The sequence below is a fragment of the Pipistrellus kuhlii genome, unplaced genomic scaffold (assembly GCF_014108245.1).
Source record: "Pipistrellus kuhlii isolate mPipKuh1 unplaced genomic scaffold, mPipKuh1.p scaffold_m20_p_11, whole genome shotgun sequence".
In the NCBI taxonomy this organism is placed as follows: Eukaryota; Metazoa; Chordata; class Mammalia; order Chiroptera; family Vespertilionidae; genus Pipistrellus; species Pipistrellus kuhlii.
The window spans coordinates 46,888,365-46,908,512 of record NW_023425416.1 but is presented as its reverse complement, the minus strand read 5'-3'; the positions used below and the strand labels follow the sequence as shown (position 1 = coordinate 46,908,512).

At 61.4% G+C, this 20,148-nt stretch overlaps 2 protein-coding genes, 1 long non-coding RNA gene and 1 pseudogene across 10 annotated transcripts in view; 2 read left to right on the top strand and 2 right to left on the bottom strand.

Moving 5' to 3' along the window:
- Nucleotides 1-814: 814 nt before the first annotated feature.
- On the top strand, nucleotides 815-1,305 carry LOC123652073. Its single transcript, XR_006741161.1, has 2 exons — nucleotides 815-936; nucleotides 970-1,305. It is a non-coding gene; the product is annotated as an uncharacterized LOC123652073 (long non-coding RNA).
- ZBTB47 (zinc finger and BTB domain containing 47) lies at nucleotides 1,135-13,551 on the bottom strand. Of its 2 annotated transcripts, none has more exons than XM_045579459.1 (6): nucleotides 13,052-13,551; nucleotides 7,250-8,836; nucleotides 5,404-5,551; nucleotides 3,986-4,101; nucleotides 3,312-3,456; nucleotides 1,135-3,027 (listed from the first exon to the last, which is right to left on the bottom strand). In XM_045579459.1, exons 1-6 carry the CDS (start codon nucleotides 13,292-13,294, stop codon nucleotides 2,648-2,650), a joined length of 2,619 nt encoding a protein of 872 aa, XP_045435415.1. In that variant the 5' UTR covers nucleotides 13,295-13,551; the 3' UTR covers nucleotides 1,135-2,647. The 2 variants fall into 2 exon arrangements, with proteins under 2 accessions (XP_045435415.1, XP_036287861.1); XM_036431968.2 differs by lacking the exon at nucleotides 13,052-13,551 and adding an exon at nucleotides 12,231-12,713.
- LOC118715767 lies at nucleotides 13,293-18,540 on the top strand (annotated as a pseudogene).
- Nucleotides 17,185-20,148, bottom strand: part of NKTR (natural killer cell triggering receptor) — a 34,034-nt gene continuing 31,070 nt past the window's right edge. For all 7 annotated transcript variants that reach the window (XM_036431949.2, XM_036431951.2, XM_036431948.2 and 4 more), the window contains one exon: nucleotides 17,185-19,948. In XM_036431949.2, the coding sequence (XP_036287842.1) occupies nucleotides 19,861-19,948 (88 nt within the window). In that variant the 3' untranslated portion in view covers nucleotides 17,185-19,860. The remainder of the gene's footprint in view (nucleotides 19,949-20,148) is intronic.

Sequence of the window (20,148 nt, the reverse complement as noted above, 5' to 3'; positions counted from 1 at the left end):
GACAGACCCTCACAGCCGGATCCCAGTGGAGGTGATGACTAAGCCCCTCCCCACCACCTACTGCCAGCCCTGGGCTTGGGTAGGACGCCCCAGTCCCCTCAGTCCAATAGCCAGGTGCTTGTTTTTCTAAATAAAAAGGAAATGGAGAAGCTGGTAAAACAAGAACCCCATCGACACTGGCACTGCGGAGGTTCCATTATTGCTTCAGGCCCCCGAGGTCTGGCTGGAAGGGCGCTCCCACCCAGGGGCCCGAGGGGAAGAGAGCGTTTAGCACCGGGACATGGGGCGCTGTCCCCATTGGGACGGGGCCTCCAAGGAGAGGACAGGGCCGCACCCCCCTATACAGCTCCAAGCCCATTCTGACCAGAGCCCGGTCTGCTGCCTGGACCCCTCTCCTGCCCTCGGAGGGACGGTATAAAAAGAACAGGAAACCCAAGTCTTAGGACAGGGGTTCACCACCGGGCCCCCCCTCCCCCCCTCCAACCTCTGGCCTCTGCTTGTCCAGGTCTGGCCTGACAGACCAGGGGCCCTGCCTGGCCGGGCCCCCAGGCTTGCTAAGGCTGCCGAGGGGCTGGCCGGTGGCAAGGCCACCACCCCTAGGGTAGGGTGGACCCTGGTGTCAGTGACAGGGGGTTTGGGGAACCCGTGGGGGTCCCTCAGGGGAGATCCACCTTTTTCTTTTTCTTTTTTTTTTTTTTGGAAAATGTGAGCCAGCTCTGAAGAGCCGCCAGGCACTGGGACCGGAGGTTAGAAATAGCAAGGGTGGGGGAGAGCAGAGGGGGGGTCCCTGAGGACATCTTGGAAGCCCAGAGATTAGAGGTACGAGAGAGGGAAAGCGCCACAGGAAAGCGGGGCCCTGGGAGGCCCAGCCTTGGGACAGGAGCCAGACAGGAAGCCTTCCAATCAGGGAGGGGCCCGAGTTCCATCCCGGGGGGGGTGGGGAGGGGGGGATGAGGGGGGGACGGACAGCAGGGGCCCCAGAGGGTGACTGTAGGCTCTGATTCGCACCGCTCCTGCTGCAGCCCCCAAGTCAACTGGGGCCGGGGCACCGTGTGCCCCACGCCCAGCAGCAGGCCATGCGGCTTGCATTACGGACCCTCAAATCACTCGGGCGTCTTGGGCCTGCCCACATCCGTACAGAATAAAGTGCTTCGTTTATTGATGATTAAAATGTGTCCAACCCCCTGCCCCGGCGCCGAGGGCCTCACAAGGAGGTCGGTGGGGGTTCTAACCCCCTCAGCCCCTTAGGCCGATGGGGCCCAGTCACGCCCCCGTCACCCGCCCTGGGCTCAGGCCTGTTCCCACTCCAGCCACGCTGGGAGGGCGGTGGTGTGGGGGGAGTCGTGGTGGGGGTTTAAGGTGCAAAGAGTATAACAAACAAAACCGTATAAACACAACGGGAAAGAGCTTAACTAGGAAACGTAGCTTATGGAAACTTCCTCCCCGTTCTAAGGGCAGGAATGGAGGTGTTAAATGACAACAACAACAAAAAGGGTGACCTATTAGTGCTGGCCTCGTGCAGGCAAGCATGGGGCACAGGCAGGGACTCCCCTAGGACCCTGCCCAGACGCGGGGCCTGACTGTGCAGGCTCCTCTCACTGACAATGCCGCAGGCACCCGGCCACCGACGCAGAGGCCCAGAGGGACATGGGTGCTGGACACTGGCCATGGGCAGGTTGTGGCTGCAGGGCCAGGCGAGGGCGAGGCCTGGCATTGCCTTCCGGGAGCATGACGGACAGACATACCCGCCTCCTCTTAGCGTGGGAGACAGGGCTGGGACAGCTGGTGAGGGGCGGGTGCTCTGCGACCAGCAGCTCTGCCCCCGGCCCCCCTGATAGCACCTTGAAACCTCGGAACGCTTGGCCAAGCCTCCCCCTAGGCCCTGCCCCCGGGGCCCACCCATGGGGACTGCAGCCCCTGGGAGCTGGTGCTGGGGGAGCCACCTGGAGGCCTGGCGTGGGCAGACGGGGGCAGCCTGGAGCGGGTCGGGGACCCCTGTGCTTGCTGGCAGGGCTGTGGGCAGGCAAAGCAAATGCCCGGGGTCCAGCCCCGCCCTGCCTGCCCCACTCCCCATGGTGCAGAGCTAGGTCTGAAGCCTTCATGCCTCACCAAGCCCCACCCTCCCAACACGCTCCTGGGCATTCGGTCTCAAGCCCCTGCCTCAGTGTCCACATTCCTCAGACTGAGTCCACAACCATTCCCCGGGGGGGGGGGGGGGGGGGGGGAAGGGGGCTGGCACCCCAAACCCTTTAGGACGAGGAAGCCAGTCGGGGGACACAGGGGAGGCAGGGATGCGCCCGAGGCTGGCCCAGGCTCCACCTGGACCGCCCCTGGGGCTCAGGCTCAGGAGAGTGACCGGTCACACCTGCGCTCCCGGCCGCCCCTCCCCCCGTCCCTGCTGCCTCCAACGCCCCCCTCACCTGGAGGGGGGGAGGGGGTACTGCAAAGAGTTTCCTCTCTTTTTTCCTTCACTTCCAAAGAAAGGGAAAGGCTTCAAAAGGAGTCACTGAAAGGGGGCGCTCGGGAGCGGGGTGTCCTCCACCAGCTCTGGGGGGCCAGCCGGCCTGCACCCTTGCCCATGCTGCTGTGCCGCTCCCACGGCCCCGGCTCCAGGTCCTGCGTGTGTGTGTGTGTGTGGGGGGGGGGGTCAGGGCTGGCTGCTGGCGCTCATCCTCCCGCCGCTGCTGGCCGCGGTGGGGAAGAGGGGAGGCGGGGCGGGCAGGTGGGGCGGCGGGGGCAGGGTCTGGGGCAGGGTCTGGGGCAGGCCGGGCAGCAGGGGCAGGGCGGGAGGCTGAGGCTGGGCGGGGGGCAGGCCGGGCGCCGAGGGGGGCCCGTCGGCGGCCAGCGGGAGGCTGACGCGGAAGCACTTCTCCTTGTGGGCCTTGAGCATGTTGGAGAAGCGGAAGCGCTGGCCGCACACGTCGCAGGGGTAGGGCTTCTCGCCCGTGTGGGTGCGCCGGTGCCGCTTCATGTTGGGCCGGCTGGTGAAGCTCTTGCCGCAGATCTCGCAGATGTAGGGTTTCTCCCCTGGGGGGCGGCAGCGAGCAGTGGGGTGTCATCGGCAGGGGCTGCACCCCAGCCCGGGGCCAGCCTCCCCGCGACCATGGATCCTCCCACCCTGAGCCGCTTGGTTGGGTGACCTGGGAGGCACGGAGAATGGCCCCCAGCCTCAGAGGGGTAACAAGCCCAAGAGTGAGAAGGGGCGGGGCCGTGTGGGCATCCTGGCAGGGCAGGGCTGAGAAGGGGTCCCCTGCCTGGCACAGAGCCCCCCGCCCCCTCCTCCCCCAACCCGGATAGCGGGGCGGCCGTACCCGTGTGGGTCTTCATGTGCTCGTCGAAGTACTGCTTCATGTTGAAGTCCTTGCCGCACCACTGGCACATGAACTGCTTGTGGCCGATGTGGATGCTCATGTGGGACCGCAGCTGGTACTTATACTGGAAGCGCTCGTTGCAGTTCTGAGGGGGTTTGGGGGTGAGGCCGGGGCAGAGCGGGGAGCAGCCTCCAGGGAGGGAGGCACTGGTCCTGCCTCCTGGGGCAGAGCAGTGTAGGGGCAGAGGTGAGAAGCCAGGGGGCCCGGGGCCCAGGTGGAAATAGAGGCCAGGAAGTGGGGAAAGGCTGCAGAGTGGAAGGGGGGCCTCACCCTTCTTGGTTGTCAGGGGCTCTCCCCACCCCCACCCCCCACCTGCAGTGCCGTCTCTGCCGGAGATGCTCCTCTGGCCACCACCTCTCCAGAAAGCCTGCCCCACGTTCCAGCCCAGGCAGACCCCCCGCCCTGGCTGCGTGAGGGTTGGGTTTGGGTTAGGGTTAGGGGTGCAGTGGCAGAGTGCAGTGGTGGGGGCCGGCCGGCAGGTGACCAGGTAAGGACGGAGTGGGAAGCCAGGGCCAAAGACGTCAAGAGGGAGGGCCCCTCTCTTACCCCACTTCCCCCAACCCCTGGCTTTTAGACAGCTGCTGGCCCCGGGGCAGGGGGAGCAGGGAGCTCACCTCACATCGGAAGGGCTTCTCCCCCGAGTGCTGCAGGGAGTGCACCTTGAGGGACATGCTCCGCTTGAAGGACTTCCCGCAGGTCTCGCAGGTGAAGGGCATGTCCTTGGTGTGAGCTGCGGGGCGTGCGCAGGGCTGTCAGAGCTCTGGGGGACCCCGCCGGCCCCGAGGCCTGCCTCACCCAGTCTCTGTCCCGGGGCCCCCTCCCCCGTGGGCTCCTCCTTCATCTGCTCTGAAGGCTGGTCCAACAAAGCATGGAAACCCTTGGGGTTCTTGAGCCTCTGAAACAGCGAAGGCCACCTCGCCCTCCAAACTTTCGGGGAAAGACGAAAGGATCCCCGTGGGACTGGCCTCAGCTCAAGTCCTGGCCCAGCCACAGGCTCCCTGCATGGCCTCTGTGGGGCGGTGTCTTCCTCTATAAAAGGAGGCTCCGGCCGAAACCGGTTTGGCTCAGTGGATAGAGCATCGGCCTGCGGACCGAAAGGTCCCAGGTTCAATTCCGGTCAAGGGCATGTACCTTGGTTGCAGGCACATCCCCAGTAGAGGGTGTGCAAGACGCAGCTGATGGATGATCCTATCTCATCAATGTTTCTATCTCTCTATTTCTCTCTCTTCCTCTCTAAAAAAATCAATAAAATACATATTAAAAAAAAAAAAAAAAAAAAAAAAGGAGGCTCGGAGTGGTGCTGTGCTCGCTGGGGTGGGTTTTGCAGGGGATGACACCTCTAAAAGTCAGCGGCTCTCCCCCCAGAATCTACGGACTGATGAAGGAGATCTTGGAGGAAGTAACCGGAGGCAGGGATGACCCCCCAGCGCTCAGGGCTGGTGAACCTGAGTCCAGGGAGGGCCGCCAACTCTGCTTCACCCCAGCATCTCCTGGCTGAGACCTACACCTCGGGCCCAGGTCCCAGGCCGTCCACACCAGAGCCCCCAGCACTGTCCGGTGGAGAAAGGGAGTACGGCCCACCTCGGCCACCATTCCCTGAGCCCCAGTCTATGAGCAGGCAAGGGAGGGAGGGCCAGCCACGCCCAAGGCAGAGGAGGGGTGGCCCAGCACACACACGGGAGCCTCCTCACTGTGTCCGGGCGTGGCCCCGGGGGAAAGGGCTGCATTCTGAAGAGCCCGCAGCCCTGTGAGGGCCTGAAGGAAAGAAGGCATCAGAGGCACAGCTGTCCTCAAAGGGAGACAGGGACCGTGCGGCTGGATTCTGGTCCTCACCCACCGTCCTGGTGCAGTGTGCAACCTGCCCACCCCTCACCTGGCACCGCAGCCAGCCGCCCCAGGCCTCCCCGCCAGGGGGGCCTTCTCGCCCCTTCACACTGCCCCTGCATGTGAAGCCCTTCCCAGCACCCCCCGCCCCTCCGCCCCCAGCTGGCCCGCTCTGTCCGCAGGCTCCTCCCCCGCGGCCCTGACTTACCCACCATGTGCTTGCGCACATGGGCCATGGTGTAGAACTTCTTCTCGCAGATCTCACACGAGAACTTCTTCTCCGCGTAGCCGTGCACAATCTTGTTGTGCTCGTGGAGGGACCACAGCTTCTTAAACGCTTTGCCGCACGTCACGCACTGTGGGGCGAGATGGCTTTAGGCCCTGAGCGCTGAGTCGGGGCTGTGTGACTTAGGACAAGTCGCTGCCCCTCTCTGGGCCTCTTTTTTTTTTTTTTGCCTGAATTGTGCTGGGGAGAGAGCCCTCGAGTCCAAGGACCAGGGAGATCGGATATCCTGGGACTTGGGGGTGGTATCTCCCTAAACTCTACCACCCACCACCCAGGGCAGCAGCCTGGTCCCCTCTTCATCCTTGACCTTAACTAGGGTCCGGAGTCACCTCTCCCGGGAGACCCCTCCTCGGCGCTCCTCCTCCTGCTGCTGTCGGAGGGGAGACACCCGGCTGGCGGGAGGGCCACAGAGGGGGCGGAGAAGCCCCTCTCAGACTGCGTACGGACAGAGTTGCCGCCTCCTCCCCCTGCCAGGACCCATGCCCTGATACCATGGAGATCACCAAGGAGCTAGGTCTCAAAGGGTTGCTGTGGGGAAGAGGCGGGAGGGGGCAGCACTACAGGAGGTACCAGCTCCCATGGGCAGGGCAGGGTGGTGGGAAAGTTGAGGTCATACTCCCCTCCTCCTCTCCCCCTGAACCCGTGTTCTGCTTATCCCTGCAGGACACCCCCAGAGGCCTGGAGGCAAGGCCAGGGCTCAAGGGGAAATTGGGTCAGGGTGGTCAGGCTGCCCGGTCGGAAGGAGCACAAGGATCTCTCCCCTTCCGAGGGACGCTCGGTGTGTGGCAAGGGGAGAGTCAAAGAGCAGCCCGGCGGGCAGGCAGGCGAGTGGGAACAGGCACGGGAGGTGGAGCAGGAGACCAGGTAACCCCCGGGAACGCTTTCTCCACAGGGCACTGCAATTAGCAATTAGTTCAGGCAATTAGCACCTGCCTACCTGCTGCCTCGCCTCACCACCTCTCAGCCACAAAGGCAAAAACCAGCCCGGCTGGCCCTGCGCTGCCCACATCTGAGAGGCCAGGCATGGACGGCATGGCATGGACGTGGGCCTGGCAGCCAGCCCAGCTCCCCACGTGGCCCCAGCAGCCTGTGCTCTTCCCAAATTTCTCATCCAGTCCCTCTGCCCCAGGCCCGGGCCAGCTGGCATCTCCAAAGAGCCGAACGCAGGGCCTCCTTCCTGCCCAGCTGCCCCTTCCTCTGCTCAGCCTTTGTGGCAAGCGGAAAGTGGCACCCCCCTCTGGGCAGGGGCCTCCTTCCTTCATCTATGCTTTGGTGCACTGCCAATCCGTGAGGCGCTACACACTGGCCCCCCTGGCCGCAGGCTAGCCCTAAGGATTTGCTAAAACACCCACTCATCCCTCCTCGCAGCCGGCTGTCCCCAGTCTCATGGGCTCAGGCAGCTCTCCTCTCATCCTACCAGCCACGCCCCCCGGGCCCTCTGGCCACGGGCACTGCTTGTTCTAGTCTTATCTGCACATCTTCCCAAGTGTCCAAGCCCAGGGCCCTCCGTCTCCTCCAGAACGCTCTCCTTGACGTTCTCGCCAGCCTGGGCCCCACCCTCTGGGCTCACCCCGGGCCTGGGCTGGGCGGCCTGCTGCCCAGGGGGCTACGTCTGGTCTCCCCAGACTGTCCGGCCAATGCAGGCGCCAGGACCCAGGATGTCCAGGGCCCCGTTCTGGCCTGGCCGCGCCTGGCTGGCTGGCTGTGGCCTCAGCTGGCCCTCGGCCCTGCCCCGCCCCGTCCGCCCAGGAAACGGCCGGGGCCCCACCTGGATGTTGCGCTCGCAGTCCGTCTGCCGGTGCAGCAGCAGCTCGCTCTCCAGCAGGAAGCGCTTGCCGCACTGGTCGCAGATCTGCATGCGGCTGTGGGTCACGTTCATGTGCTTCTCCAGGTACCAGCGGTTGTTGAACACGCGCGGGCACTTCTGGCACGGGTGGTGCTGCTTCTCCTCCAGCTTCACCTTGGCCCCCAGCCCGTCGGTGGCCTGGGGCCCTCGAGCCGGTGCGGGGCCCGCCCCGGGGGGCTGCTTGGGCCTCTTCCCGCCACACTGCCTGGCCTCCTCGGGCTCCTCAGGGGGGGCCCGGCGCTGGGCATTCTCCCGGGACCGCGTGGCCATGCGACTGTGGGGAAGGGGCTCTGCCCGGCTGGCCCTGCGCCCCGCTGGCCCCCGTCTGACTCCCACCTCCCCTTCTTCTTCTCCCTCCTCCTCCTCTTCCTCCTCCTCTTCCGAGCTCTCTTGATCCTGCTCACTATGTCCTTCCTCTTCCTCCTCCTCATCCTCCTCCTGTTCACTGTGCCCTTCATCTTCCTCCTCCTCCTCCTCCTCCCCCTGACTGCCACCTTCCTCCTCGTCCTCCTCCCTTCCACTACCACCACCCTCCTCTTCTTCCCCTTCCTCTTCCTCCTCTCCCTCACGGTCCTCCTCCTCCTCCTCCTCCTCCTCCTCCGAGTGTCTTTGCAGCCCGTCCTCCCGGCCCAGCACCATGGTGGCCGGGCCCGTGGCAGCACCCGGCTTCCCCTCGGGCGTCGTGGACACGTGCAGCGTCTGGTTGTTGAGGTTCACCTCCACGATGATCTGGGACTGCTCCTGGTGGCCGTAGGTGGCGGATCCCCCCAGCTCTTCCTCCAGCTCCTCGCCGCCCTCCAGCTTGCACAGGCTGGCCGGGGGCCCGCCCGCCGCCTCCCCGCCGCTCTCCTTCTCCTCCTTGAAGAAGGGCTGGGCCGGCCCCAGGGTGGCAGGCCCCGTGCCCCCCGCAGTCCCCGCCCCGTCCTCCACACGCACGGAGTAGGGGTCCGGGCCCTCTCGGGCGTAGATCTTGGGCAGGCCCGGGGTATCGGCCTCCTGCTTGATGTCGCAGTAGTAGGGTGGCGGGGCTGGGGTGCAGCTGGCAGCCGGCTGGGCCAGGGCCACGGCGCCGGGGCCCGGGGGGCCGAGGGAGCGGGCGTCCAGCAGCTCCTGGCAGGACGCGGCGATGTCGGCCATCTGCAGCAGCGAGGCGGCGCTGAGCACCTCGTGGACGTTGCCCGCGTTGACCAGCAGCTTGGACGTGTAGATGAAGTTGAGGATCTGCTGCAGGCCGCCGGGCGCCAGCGCCTCCAGGGACAGCTCCACGCGCTGCAGCTGCTTGTTCTGGGTGAAGAGCGAGTGGAAGAACTGGCTGTAGGCGGCCAGCACGCCCTTGTGCGCCGGGAAGACGCTGCACTGGGGCACCAGCACCAGGTCCACGTCGCAGAGGTCGGGCTGGAAGAGGCGCTGCTCGTTCAGACGGCCCATCAAGCAGGCGAAGTGCAGAGCCACGTCCTCCACCAGCGAGAACTCAGCCGCCGGTGAGTCGGTTGTCTTCTCAACCAGCAACTGCGGGGCCGAGGGTAGAGGTGAGGTCAAGGCCAGATGGGCCCCTGCCTCGCCCACGCCCACCCGCCAGGGGGCAGCCCACCCTTCACTCCTGCCTCCGCGCGTTACACAAAAGGAGCCAAAGCTCCAGCCAGGAGGAGGAGGAGGAGGAAGGGGGATTCAAGCTCCAGTCGAGTCCGCTGCCCTCGGAGCTCACAGTGTGACCATGAACTTTCTGAGGCCAAAGATCAGTGGACTTTCCTGGGCCTCCAGCTCTTCTGTGGTGAAACAGGAAGTCATGGGGAGAGAGAGAGAGGAAGAAGGGGACTGGGGGTCCGGGTGTGCCAGCGGCCAAGGGGTTTCCCAGGATGCGGGACTCTCGGTGCTAAAAGCAGGGCCCTGGGGGGGAGGGCACACTGGGACCGGGTGGTCACCCCGGCAGGGACACGGGCACTTCCTGAGATGCACCGACTCTCGCCCTCACACTCACTTGCACAAATAAAACCGAGCCCGCCCAACCACAGACACCTCGAGAACAGAAGTCAGGCTTACTCGCTCACTGCCCAGCCTCTGGCTACTGGACCCCTCACCTCAGCAACAGTGGCCGGCGTGGCTCAGTGGTGGAGCATCTACCTATGAACCAGGAGGTCACGGTTTGATCCCTGGTCAGGGCACAGGCCCGGGTTGCAGGCTCCATCCCCAGTGCAGGAGGCAGCCGATCCATGATCCTCTCTCATCACTGATGTTTCTATCTCTCTCTCTTCCTGATATCAATAAAAAATATATATTCTAAAAAACCCACACAACTTCTGCGAAGAAATCCATGCCCAGGGCCTGTGACTTCTCCCCAGCCGGTCCTGCTGCCCTGCTAGAGGCAGCTAGTCAGCCCCTCATCACAGGCTTAATCTGGCTCCATCACAGTGGCCTCCCCGAAAGGTGGGAGGCACAGACAGGCAGGCTGCCCGGTCCCTTGTTTGGGCCCGGCACACAGTAGATGCTCAATTAATATCTGCCGACTACCCGGCTGGACCAACCCCCAAGGTTCCAGGTTCTGACCCTCCTCGGATCCTGTCCAGCCAGGTCGGAGCATCCTATATTTGAGGGCCCTGGCCCATAGATATTGTACAAAGCCATCAGCGCCTCTCCCCCAAGGGTCCCATCCGTGCATAGCCCTCCTCTGCCCCCTCCATCCACACCCATCCTTCCACTGCTCCGGCAGCAGCAGTGGGCACGCACTGCGCAGGGAGGGATGTGGGGGTGTCTGTTCTCAACTTGTCAGTCCCCTGAATAAGAGTCTGCCCTGGGCTGCAGAATGGGCCTCACGTGGCCACCAGGGACAGCCTACCCGCAGACCCAGCCTGGGCCCCGCCCTCCGCACCCGGCAGCCCAGGGCAGCACTGCCCCCACACTCACTCACCTCCCACTCTGGCCCGGCCTCGGCCATGGATGGCATCTTCCTCAAGTTCTGCCTACCCAGGCCTCCTGCCCCCCAGCCAAGAAGCCACCCATTTGCCCCTCTGTCTCAGGGCTTCTGGCCTGGCCAATCTAACAGGGATATGGTGCCAAGCACCTCTCATTTCCCTCCCCTGCCTCAGTCTGTCTTATCTTCCGGAACCAGCTCCTGGTGCACAGATGGGGAAACTGAGGCCCAGAATGAGAGCGTCCTACGTGAGCCGTAGCAGAGCCCCTGACCTCTCAATTTTCTAAGGCCCCTTCCCTGCCGGGCTGGGCACTGCTCCTTATTGATCGAGTTCCTGACCTTTAATGACTTAAAAAGCAGGAAGAGGCACCCAGGGACCCTCTCACTCAGGGGACCAGCTGTGCTTCCTGACTCTCCCTGCACCCCACCTCCTCCCCAGAGCTGCTGCTACCACAGGTGAGGGGTCAGGGTGCAACTTGGGGGCTCCAGAAGCCAGGTAGCGGCAGAGAAAGTGGTTTGGGTAAGGCCTTGCCAAAGCCTGGCCTGTTGGGAGGAGCCCACCCAAGCCACGGGGCCCCCAACCACCCACTCCCCCTTCACCGAATGCCCTCAGTGCCTGCTTCCCATGGGGAAAGGGCATGCCCAACCTTCCTGTGTGCCAGTCTGGACCCAGGTCCCAGGCAAGGCCTGGCCAGGGCCCTGTGGCTTCCGCAGAGGAGGAGGGGTTAGCCTGGCGGGTAGTGCTGCCCCAAAGACTCTATTCACAAGGCAGTACCCCAGCTAAGCCAGCACCCCCTTGACTCCCAAGGGACCGACCGGGAGCCTCAGGACTGAGCGCTGTGACTGGACTTCTTTGAGAAGGCGCACAGATGCCGCCCGAGTCCCTAACTGGCAGCTCTTCAGCAGACACAGCTGCCCCCTAGCCTGGCTCCTTCCACCCATTCCTTCCACCCGCTCCTTCCACCCGGGCCCACCAGCTGTGCCCGCCTCCCCAGCCAGATGTGCCAGTTCCCTGAAGCTGCAGACGCCCCTCCCCATCTGGCTGTGCCAGCTGCAGCCACACACCCCGCCCCCAGGCCCAGGCCAGCCAGGCTAAGATGCAGGAGGAGGGAAGTGGTCAGGTACTCCTGTTGCCAAGGGTTTCATGCCCTCAAACTCCCGCCCCCAAGCCAGGCTGGGGGGAACCAGGTGCCAGGGAAACCTACCTGCCCAGGTGCCCACCGGGTCAGAGCTTCTACACTTTGCGGGACACCCTGCCTCGTGGCCGGGAAGCCGCTGGCTCCCTAACCTGCCCCAGCACCTCCCAGAATGAAACCTGGGCTCCATCTACACCCCCCTCCCACCCCCAGGACAATCCTCCCAGGGCAGGCAGCGGTGGGCGGGCCCAGTCTGAGCAAGGGGCACAGGCCCAGGACTCCAGGCTCCTCCTTTTGGGGAGGAGGGGTGTCTATTGCAGTCTCCTCGGAGCTTATGCCCCCCTCCCTCCCCGGGACACAGGCCCAGAGAGGGCGGGGGACCAGCCCAAGGTCACACAGTAGTTTGGACTGGAGCTGCGGGCGACCCCCTCCACTCCCTCCCTTCCCCCCCCACCCCCCCAACACACACACACCCCGCTAGGCCCAGGCACCCTGGATCCCTGGGCAGGGCGGTTCCAATGCCCACGTGTCCCAAGGCCCAGGCGGGAATCCGACCTCCCCCTTCCCCCCCATCACCCAGTCCGGGCGAGGGTGAGGGCGGCGCCGCCCGGCCCAGGGAAGCGCCCCCCTCCGCCCGGGCCCCCACCCCAGGAATGTAACCCCCTTCCCTCCGCGGGCCGCCCCGGAGCGCCGCGTTCCGGGCGGGGACCCCGGAAAGGGGGCGCTGGGGGATCTGGAGAGGTGTCCCCCCCAAACCCCGCCCCAACCCTACACCCCGGGCCGGCGGGCCGTGCGCTCCGGAGGGCGGAGGGGGCAGGTGGGCGGACAAGCGGGGGGACGGGCAGGGGGCCCCGCGTACCATGGTGCCGCGGCGCTGGGGGCTCACAGGGCCCCGCGGGATCGCGCTGCCCCCGGCGGCCGGGCCGGGGCCGCTCCATGAAGCGCCGCGCTGGGGGCCGCCCCCGCGCAGGGCCCCGCCACCATGGCCCCCGGGGGCGCGGCCGGCCGGGCGGGCGGAGGCGCAGGGCCGCGGCGAGTCCGGCCGCCGAGCAGCTGCGGCCCCGGAGCCTCGGGCGGGCGCGGCGGGCGGGCGGGGGGCGCGGGGCGCCGATTGGAGCCGGCGCGTCAGCTGGGGCCGCCGTCTGGACGCTTAAAGGGCCAGGCCGCCCTGCGTGCCGGCTCGGGGCGCGGACACGCGTGGCGTGCGCCCTCCCGGCGCGGCCGGCGCGGCCTCGGGCCTCCGGGGCCCGCAGCCAGGCCCCGCGCCCTGCATGCTGGCGGATGGGACCCCGGCCTCACGCTCCCCGCGCGGAGCCCCCTTTCCGCCCGCCGCCGCCGCCGCCGCCGGGAAGTCCGCCCCGGAGTCTAACCCCCGTGCCCTCCAGCTGCGCACAGAGGCGGAGTCGGAGGCGGAGGCGGCCCTGAGATGGAGAGGCTGGCGCGCCCGCCCCCCCAACCAGCTGCAGAAAAGCTGCCACCTGCTCCCCTGAGCGATCCCACGCCGAGGAACAGGACCCGCACCCCAGCCGCTCACCACCCCACCCTCTGGCCTGGGCTGCTCTGGTCTGAGGGTGAGTCTGGGATCTCCAACGAGCCGGGCCCCTCCCCCCTCCCCCAGAGCAGCCCAGGGCTCATTTTGTTCTCTGCTTTCAGGACCTGGTTCCGGTTGATCATACCTACCGACCTGGTGGTCGCTGCACAGCCTGTTGTGGAGATAACAACAATCCGGACCACAGCTGGAGTAGTGCCCAAATCCTTTCGGGTGCCTGTCCCAGGACCGGGAGGAGGGACCAGGGAGTGGTCCAGAGGCCCAGGCCCACAGTGCCCCCAGCCCTGCCACCTGACGGCTGGCTGCTCTGCAGCCTCCTCACTCGGTCTCTGCTGGGGAGAGGCAGCCAGGCCTGCGGAATGCCGCTCTGGCATGGACACCAGTGGGGGCAGGGGGCTGGCTGTGCTGGCAGGAAGCTACAGAGGAACGCTGCCAGGCCGAGCAGGCGGCAGAGTGAGGACCACGGGGCTCTGGGCTTGGCAGGGCCACCACTGTGGAGAGGGGGCCTCTGCGGGTCTCATGTGGCCACGTCATCATTCAGACGCACCACCCCCACCGCATCCCAAGTCCCACATTTGGTCACCTTCCCAGGGCCCCCTCCTGACAGTACCCCTCCATCCCCCTCCCCTCCCCACACAAGTGCACCTGTGCTTACACACCACCCGTGCCCAGCTGCAGCAGCATTCCCTGCGTATGTATGCCATCTTACTCATGGGCGGGCAGTGACTTGGTTCTGGATGCCAGGGGAACATGGAGCAGAGGCCAAGGTCCCAGGCAGACACCACCCTGTAGTCTGAGGTTCTGCCCTTCAAGATTGCATAGGCCTCCCCTAAGACCCAAATGGGTAGGTCCTTACGAGTAGGGCCTCTCAAAGTCAGGGGGAAAACACCTCAGGGGCAAAGATGGGGGTGACCAAAAAGTGCCAAGGGAAAGGGGAGAATTGCACCCAGCCGGATGGGGGATTGGGAGAGACGCCGGTGGGAAAAGAGATGGGGAGAGAGGAAGGGGCCTGGATGGGGACTCGCCTCCGGAGGCAGCCCCTGCAGACATGTTGCACTTCCGTCGCCCTGGTAGGTGCATAACAGCTGGCTTAGCTCCCAGAGGTCCTGGGCAAAGGCCAGGCCCCAGCAGCTTACGTGCCACACTGGCCTGCCACCATGGGGCCTACCTCTGCCTCTTCATCACAACCCACTTCTCGTCTGACTCCTGGGTCCTGGCACCATCCTGGGAGGTGGCAAGGAATCAGGTAGCCTTTGGTTAGATAAGGACAGTGAGGCACCGGCGCCAGGGAAAGGAGGCTGGGCAAGGTGCCCCTCCTCCTCCACCTCCCCATGGCTGGGAGGAGCCTGGTAGAGAGGACTTCAGGGACAGTCCTGGGCCCACTTCCCAGTCATGGCTTGGCAGGCCAGCGTGACCAAGGTAGGGCTGCTGGCCCCTTTGGGATTGGCCGGTGTTGCAGCAGTCAAGCCAAAGGCGGGGCTAGAGGTGGGGGAGGAGCCAGGAGCCACGAAAACCCTGGCGGCTCCCCTTGCTTCTTTGGCCTCCAGCCCACCTGGGGGAGCCCCAGGCAGAGCCCGGGCTCTGTGAGAGGCCCTTGGCACTTGGGTCACAAGAGAACTGGAAGGAAGAGGCTGTTTGAGGGGCTTAGCCTGGGCTCCAGGGGAGCTGCTCAGGGCCGAGGCCAGCATGCAGAGTGCACAGCAGCTGGAGCCCAGGGAGAGGAAGGCACTCCGGGCAGAGGGAGCGTCTGCAAGGGCCGGGAGACAGGAGGCGGTTTGATGCCACGAAGTCCAAATCCTTGCCTGGCGGGAGTGCCCGGCCAGATGGAGACAGGCGGTGCTGCCCTCTGCGCCTGGGCAGGGCCCCCGCCATGGGAGCTTCCTTCCAGGCTGGGTCCAGGCAGGCTTTCTGGAGAGGGTCGGAGGGGCTGGGTGAGTGGGGAGGGGATCCTGGGCCAGTGGGAAGCCAGGAGCTTGTGGGGGACGGGCAGATGCCTGAGGCTGGGGGCTGGTGAGGTCAGCAGCTGTGCCCCTGCTTCTGGAGCGGCTCACGGGTTTTTCACAACTTCCCTTAGCACGCAGCCCCGAGCTTCTCTCTCACGTTAGGGGGGAGGAGCAAACCCAAACAAGCGGCTCCCAGGCTTAGAGATGCCAGACTCGCCCCATCTAACGGAACCTGGAAAGACCAGGATGGGGGAGGGGGGCGCAGGCTCAGCCTCCCTGGGACCCTGGAGCTGTGGAGCTGCTGAAGCAGAGAGGGGGGAGGAGGGAGAGCAGAGTGTCTATTCGGGCTGGCCCTTCAGTTCCAGGCCCTCCAGGCTCTCCTGCAGCTACAATCTACCACCAGGCCAGATGCCCTACGCAAAGGTCTCACTGGTCTCAATGCCTCTCTCTGGCTGTACTGGCTTTCAGTTCGAAGATATAAAGGACCACCACGAGCAACTTCCATTCCGTGGCACAGTCCTTGAGGGCTTTGGCCCAGAGCCAGACTGCCTGGGTTCAAGTTCTGCCTCTCCCTAGAGATGGGTGACTAGATCAATTGCTTGGTTTTTATCATTCAGCCCCTCCCTCCGAAGAACTGACATAGGAAGGCCTCCTCCCTCCTAGAACTGGTGAGGACTCAATGCTTACAACCAAGCACACAGCCGAGTAGCTCAGGGAAGCTGGCCAGGCTTGCCTCCAGGAGGGTAGGGGGTCCACGGGCTCACGTGGAGGGCCAGGCCCAATCATTGATGAGAGGCCTGGGGTCCCATGGCCCACCAGGGCGGGAGAGGATCCTGGATGCAGCTAGGGAGGCCTGGAATGCCAGGGCCATGACGTCTGTGCTGCTAGAGGGAATGCAACCTGCTGGTTTGAATTAGGTCCCCACCCTCCAGCAGATGTATCCTATTAATGCCAAACTCAGTGGAGGCAGAACATTAAGCCACACCCTCCAATCCCACACCGCGATCTATGTATGCATCCCCACCCTGCAGGGCCCTGGGTCAGCTGGCATGTCCCTGCCCACCCCACCACCCCACTGGAAGCTTTTGGATTTGATTGACAGGGAGGAGACAGGGACAAGGGAGCTTGCCTCTTTCTACTGAGACCTTTGAAAACAGACCATCCCAGCCTCCTGCCCCTTTGGGCAGCTCTGCTTGCCTCCTCTGTCCTGGGGCAAGCAGGTCCCCTCTCTCAGGGCACCGGCTCCTGTGCTGCCGCCCCTACAGCGAAAAAGAACTTCCTGCCAAGCAGGAGTCCTCCAGGCACCCTCCCCAGCTCCTCCCATCACAAGTTCCTCAGGGCACTTCAGGCTCTGCCTCCACGATGGGCAGCAGCAGGGTAGATGCCCGCTCCCAGGCCCTCACCTGGCGCAGAGGCGAACGTGCAGGCTCCTAGCTCCACACCGACTGGAGCCTCCCTTCCCATCCACAGTGACCATGTCTGGCCATTGTTCACGGTCGCCTGAGAGGGGCATTTCCTTGGATTCTCTTCCCTCCTATTCAAAGCCCAGCTGGTTCAGAACAGTCAAGACCGAAGCCCTGGGCGTTTCCCCCAAGACTGCCCCGCTGGTGAAGATGGTCTCTGTCAGAAGGGGGATGCAGATCCCAGGCTCCGTAGCAAATGAGACCCCAAAGGCTTCTCCCTGGGGGATTTCCCACAGCGGCTTGCACACTTCCTTTACAATTTAAAGCAACACATCCAGGCTGAACTATTGTCAGCAACTGCCTTACGTGGGGGGTCCTACTTTTACTAAATTTTGAAAACGGGATCTCTACAAGTCTTACTGTGAGGTTATGCTGTAGTCACTAAGCAAATACGAATTCTGGAGCGCTGAGGAGGCAAAAGTTAATTGTAGTTGCCCACGAACCCCCCTGTGGCTGCTATAAATACCCCATGTTTTCCCCAGGAGTGAGCGCCATGTGCCTGCTGGTGAGCCACAGGAGGAGGGAGGTGTGGAGATCGGATAGGTGGGTTAGCAGCGAATGTGCTGTCCCCAGGCAGCGCTGTGCAGATGGATGGGGCACATTCTTTCCTCAGCAGACATCTGTGCGCAGGTCACAGTTGGGTGACAGCAGCACAGCCTGGAGCAGCTCTGGAGTCGGCAGGGAAGGGGTTGCCTCTGCCTGAAGCTCTCTAGCTGTGCCTCCTGCCCCATCACTGACGCTCAGCTGTAAGATGAAGGCGCCTGCGAGCTGGGTCAGCAGAGACGGGAGCCCTCCTGTTCTACTTCAGAGAGACGAGCTGAAGTGTGGGGAGTAAAGAAAGATGAAACAGACTCCGCCTTAGACTAAGTAACATTTTAATTTCTACAAGGTCCCCCTTTCAAGTCTTGGGGAATTTGAATGAAGTGTATACAAATTTCACATTGCCGATATGTACAAAAGTACTTTCTAGTTTTTAAACAATACCAGCCATATCATGTTTCATTTGCAGTAAACAGGACATTACAAAAACAGTCCAACAATGCATTTTCTATTAAGCACAATACACAACATAATTCACTTTTATTAAAAAAATAACTTAAAATACAGAATAATCCCCTTAGGAAGAAAAACTGTCTCTGTAGTTCATTCAGTAAACACACAAGTTGAAGGCTGCAGCCAAGGGCTGTTCTTTTCAGTGGAGAAAACAACTGCAGCTTCCAGGATAAAACTGCCCCCGCAGCCCCAGCGGGTGAAGTGACTGCCGGTGGTAGGCAGAATTCTACAGTGCCCTCCCCTCATATCCATGCCCCAACCCAGGACCCTGTGAACAGGGGCCGCTCCTGTGAGAATATGTTCTATGACCTTAAAACAGGGAGACCAGCTCAGTGGGCTGGATCTAGTCACATGAACCTTAAAACAGGAGGAAGGCGGACAGAAGCAGGAGGGCTCGATGGCCATCTCTGGTTTGAACATGGAGAGGAGCACACCAGCCTTAAGGAGCTGAGTGAGACCCGACAGAAACGGAAACTGCTAACCCCCTGAACGAACACGGAAGCAGCCTCCCTAGAGCCCCCGAAGGGAGTGCTGCCCTGCTGGCCCTTGGTTTCAGCCTGTGACACCCTGAGCAGAGAATCCAGCCATACCAAGCCAGATCTAAGAAACAGGTATTGTTTTAAGCTGCTGACTTTGGGGTAATTATTTACAAAGCAATAGAAAACCAACACACTGCCCAAGGGTAACTTTCCTTAACATAATTAGATTTGGCAGTTTTTGTTTGGGTTCTGAATGCAGTTATTGTCCCCACTGAGTATTATTAAAGCAATGGTCTCCATTGTAGGCAACTTTTGAAAACCCCTCATAGGAATCACACAATGTTTTGTATTCACACTTGCAAGAACATTTGTTTGACTTAGGTCCTGTTTTCTAATGTACTCTTATCTATCAACTTGGCAAACAAGACCTCGGAACCCTGTTAATGAGCCTTTTATGGGTAATGGTTTGAATACATCCAAGATCATCTTTCCACCCAGCAAGGGTTGTCCAATCCTTCCAACTGAGGGTTCTTCCCCACATCCCAAGTACACCAGGCAAGGCCCGGGGGAGGATGGCACAGAGTTCTACATCAGACATCCCATATGCATTTCTTCTGCATACCTGGACTAAACTGGCACTGAGGTGATTAAGTACACTTGTGGAAAAAACTCCAACTAGATTTAAAAAAAAAAAAAATCACACCGATTTTTACAGGTCAAGTCATTTTTGGAGGAACCACCCCGTACTGTGAATGTGTGATTTATGCAATCCCATTCATCTCTCTCCCTGACTGTTGTCCTGGTTTTCCTCGTATCACCAAGGCTTCACTGAGTCAGTGTGGCCACAGCGGAAACAGGAAAACCACTTAGAACCATCCAACTACTGCTTTGTCTCTTCTTGAAAGACCCAGAAGGCCCGCACAATGTGCGGGATGGAGGCAGGTAGATGTTGGTATTACTTTTGAAGTCCATTCTTCAATCCACCCTTCCACAGGCACCATGCCAGCCAAGGAGACTGACTGGCCACACAACCCCTTTTGCCAATCCTGTCTGGTCCAAGGAGACTGACTGGCCACACAACCCCTTTTGCCAATCCTGTCTGGTCCAGGAGGCCTAGCACACATCATGGCCTGAGACAACCCCTCCAAATATTCAGTGAATACGGCTGAGAAGAACCATGTTTGGTGCCAGTGAGTAAAAACAATTGTTAACATATGGTATCGAAGAGCAATGCTTAGAGGCACCAAAAGGTACCAAGCACCAAAGGGTGAAGTGGAGTAGAATGACTTTACAGTCCAAACTTCTGGTCATACTTATTAGAAAGCACATGAACCATTAGGTGCTCTGGCCAGTGAGTGCAGGTACTATAGTTAAGGCTGATTCATTCTTAGCCACGCCTGCCAACATGAAGTCATACAGACAGTGGGCTGTGTAATGACCACTTTCCTGATCCTCTGAGACAACACAGAAGGAATGAATTAAGAGCCCCAAATCCACTATCTCATGTTCCTGGCTACCATCAGTATCGATCTAGGTGGTTTGATTTTAAGAGCACGTATGTGTTAAGACTCTGTAACTGATATATAAACATTTGGCCACCTTTAATAGCTCCCCACAGGTCTGTGCTTGGCAGCAAATACTGAACCTGAAAAATGGGCAAAAACCCCTGCCTTCTAAGGAACACGAGATGGAGAGGAAATGTCTCTCTAAAATAATACTGCAACTTATACTAAAATGTCATGGTTTCTTGATTCAAGAAAATGAAATTCACTTCCATAGTTGGCTACTGCAAAATGTGGCATAAAAATATTTTTAGGAGACATATCTGTATTTTAAATTTTGAACACAAGTAAATGAACAAGTAACAATTAAGAAGTGCCTATTTTTGAAGTTCAGCTCTAATATTGAAATAGAACAACAGACTGCCATTAAGTTTCTTAAACTTTTAAGTTACCAGTTATTTACAAATAAGATATAATTCGTATCAAAAAAGGGGACATTTTCAACTGTATCTGCTGCTTTCACTGGGACTCCGGCGATGAGAGTAACTTCGGTCACTTTCACTGTCAGAGCCGTAAGACCTACAGCTCCTGTGGAACAAAACAAACACACAGACACCTTTAAGTCGTCAACGCTCTCAATTCCTCTTGTAGATTCTTTTTTGTTTTGTTAATCCTCACCTGAGGATTTTTCCCATTGACTTTTAGAAGAGAGTGGAAGGGAGGGGAGAGACAGAAACATCATGTGAGAGACACACATTGATTGGTTGCCTCCTGCACGTTCCCTGACT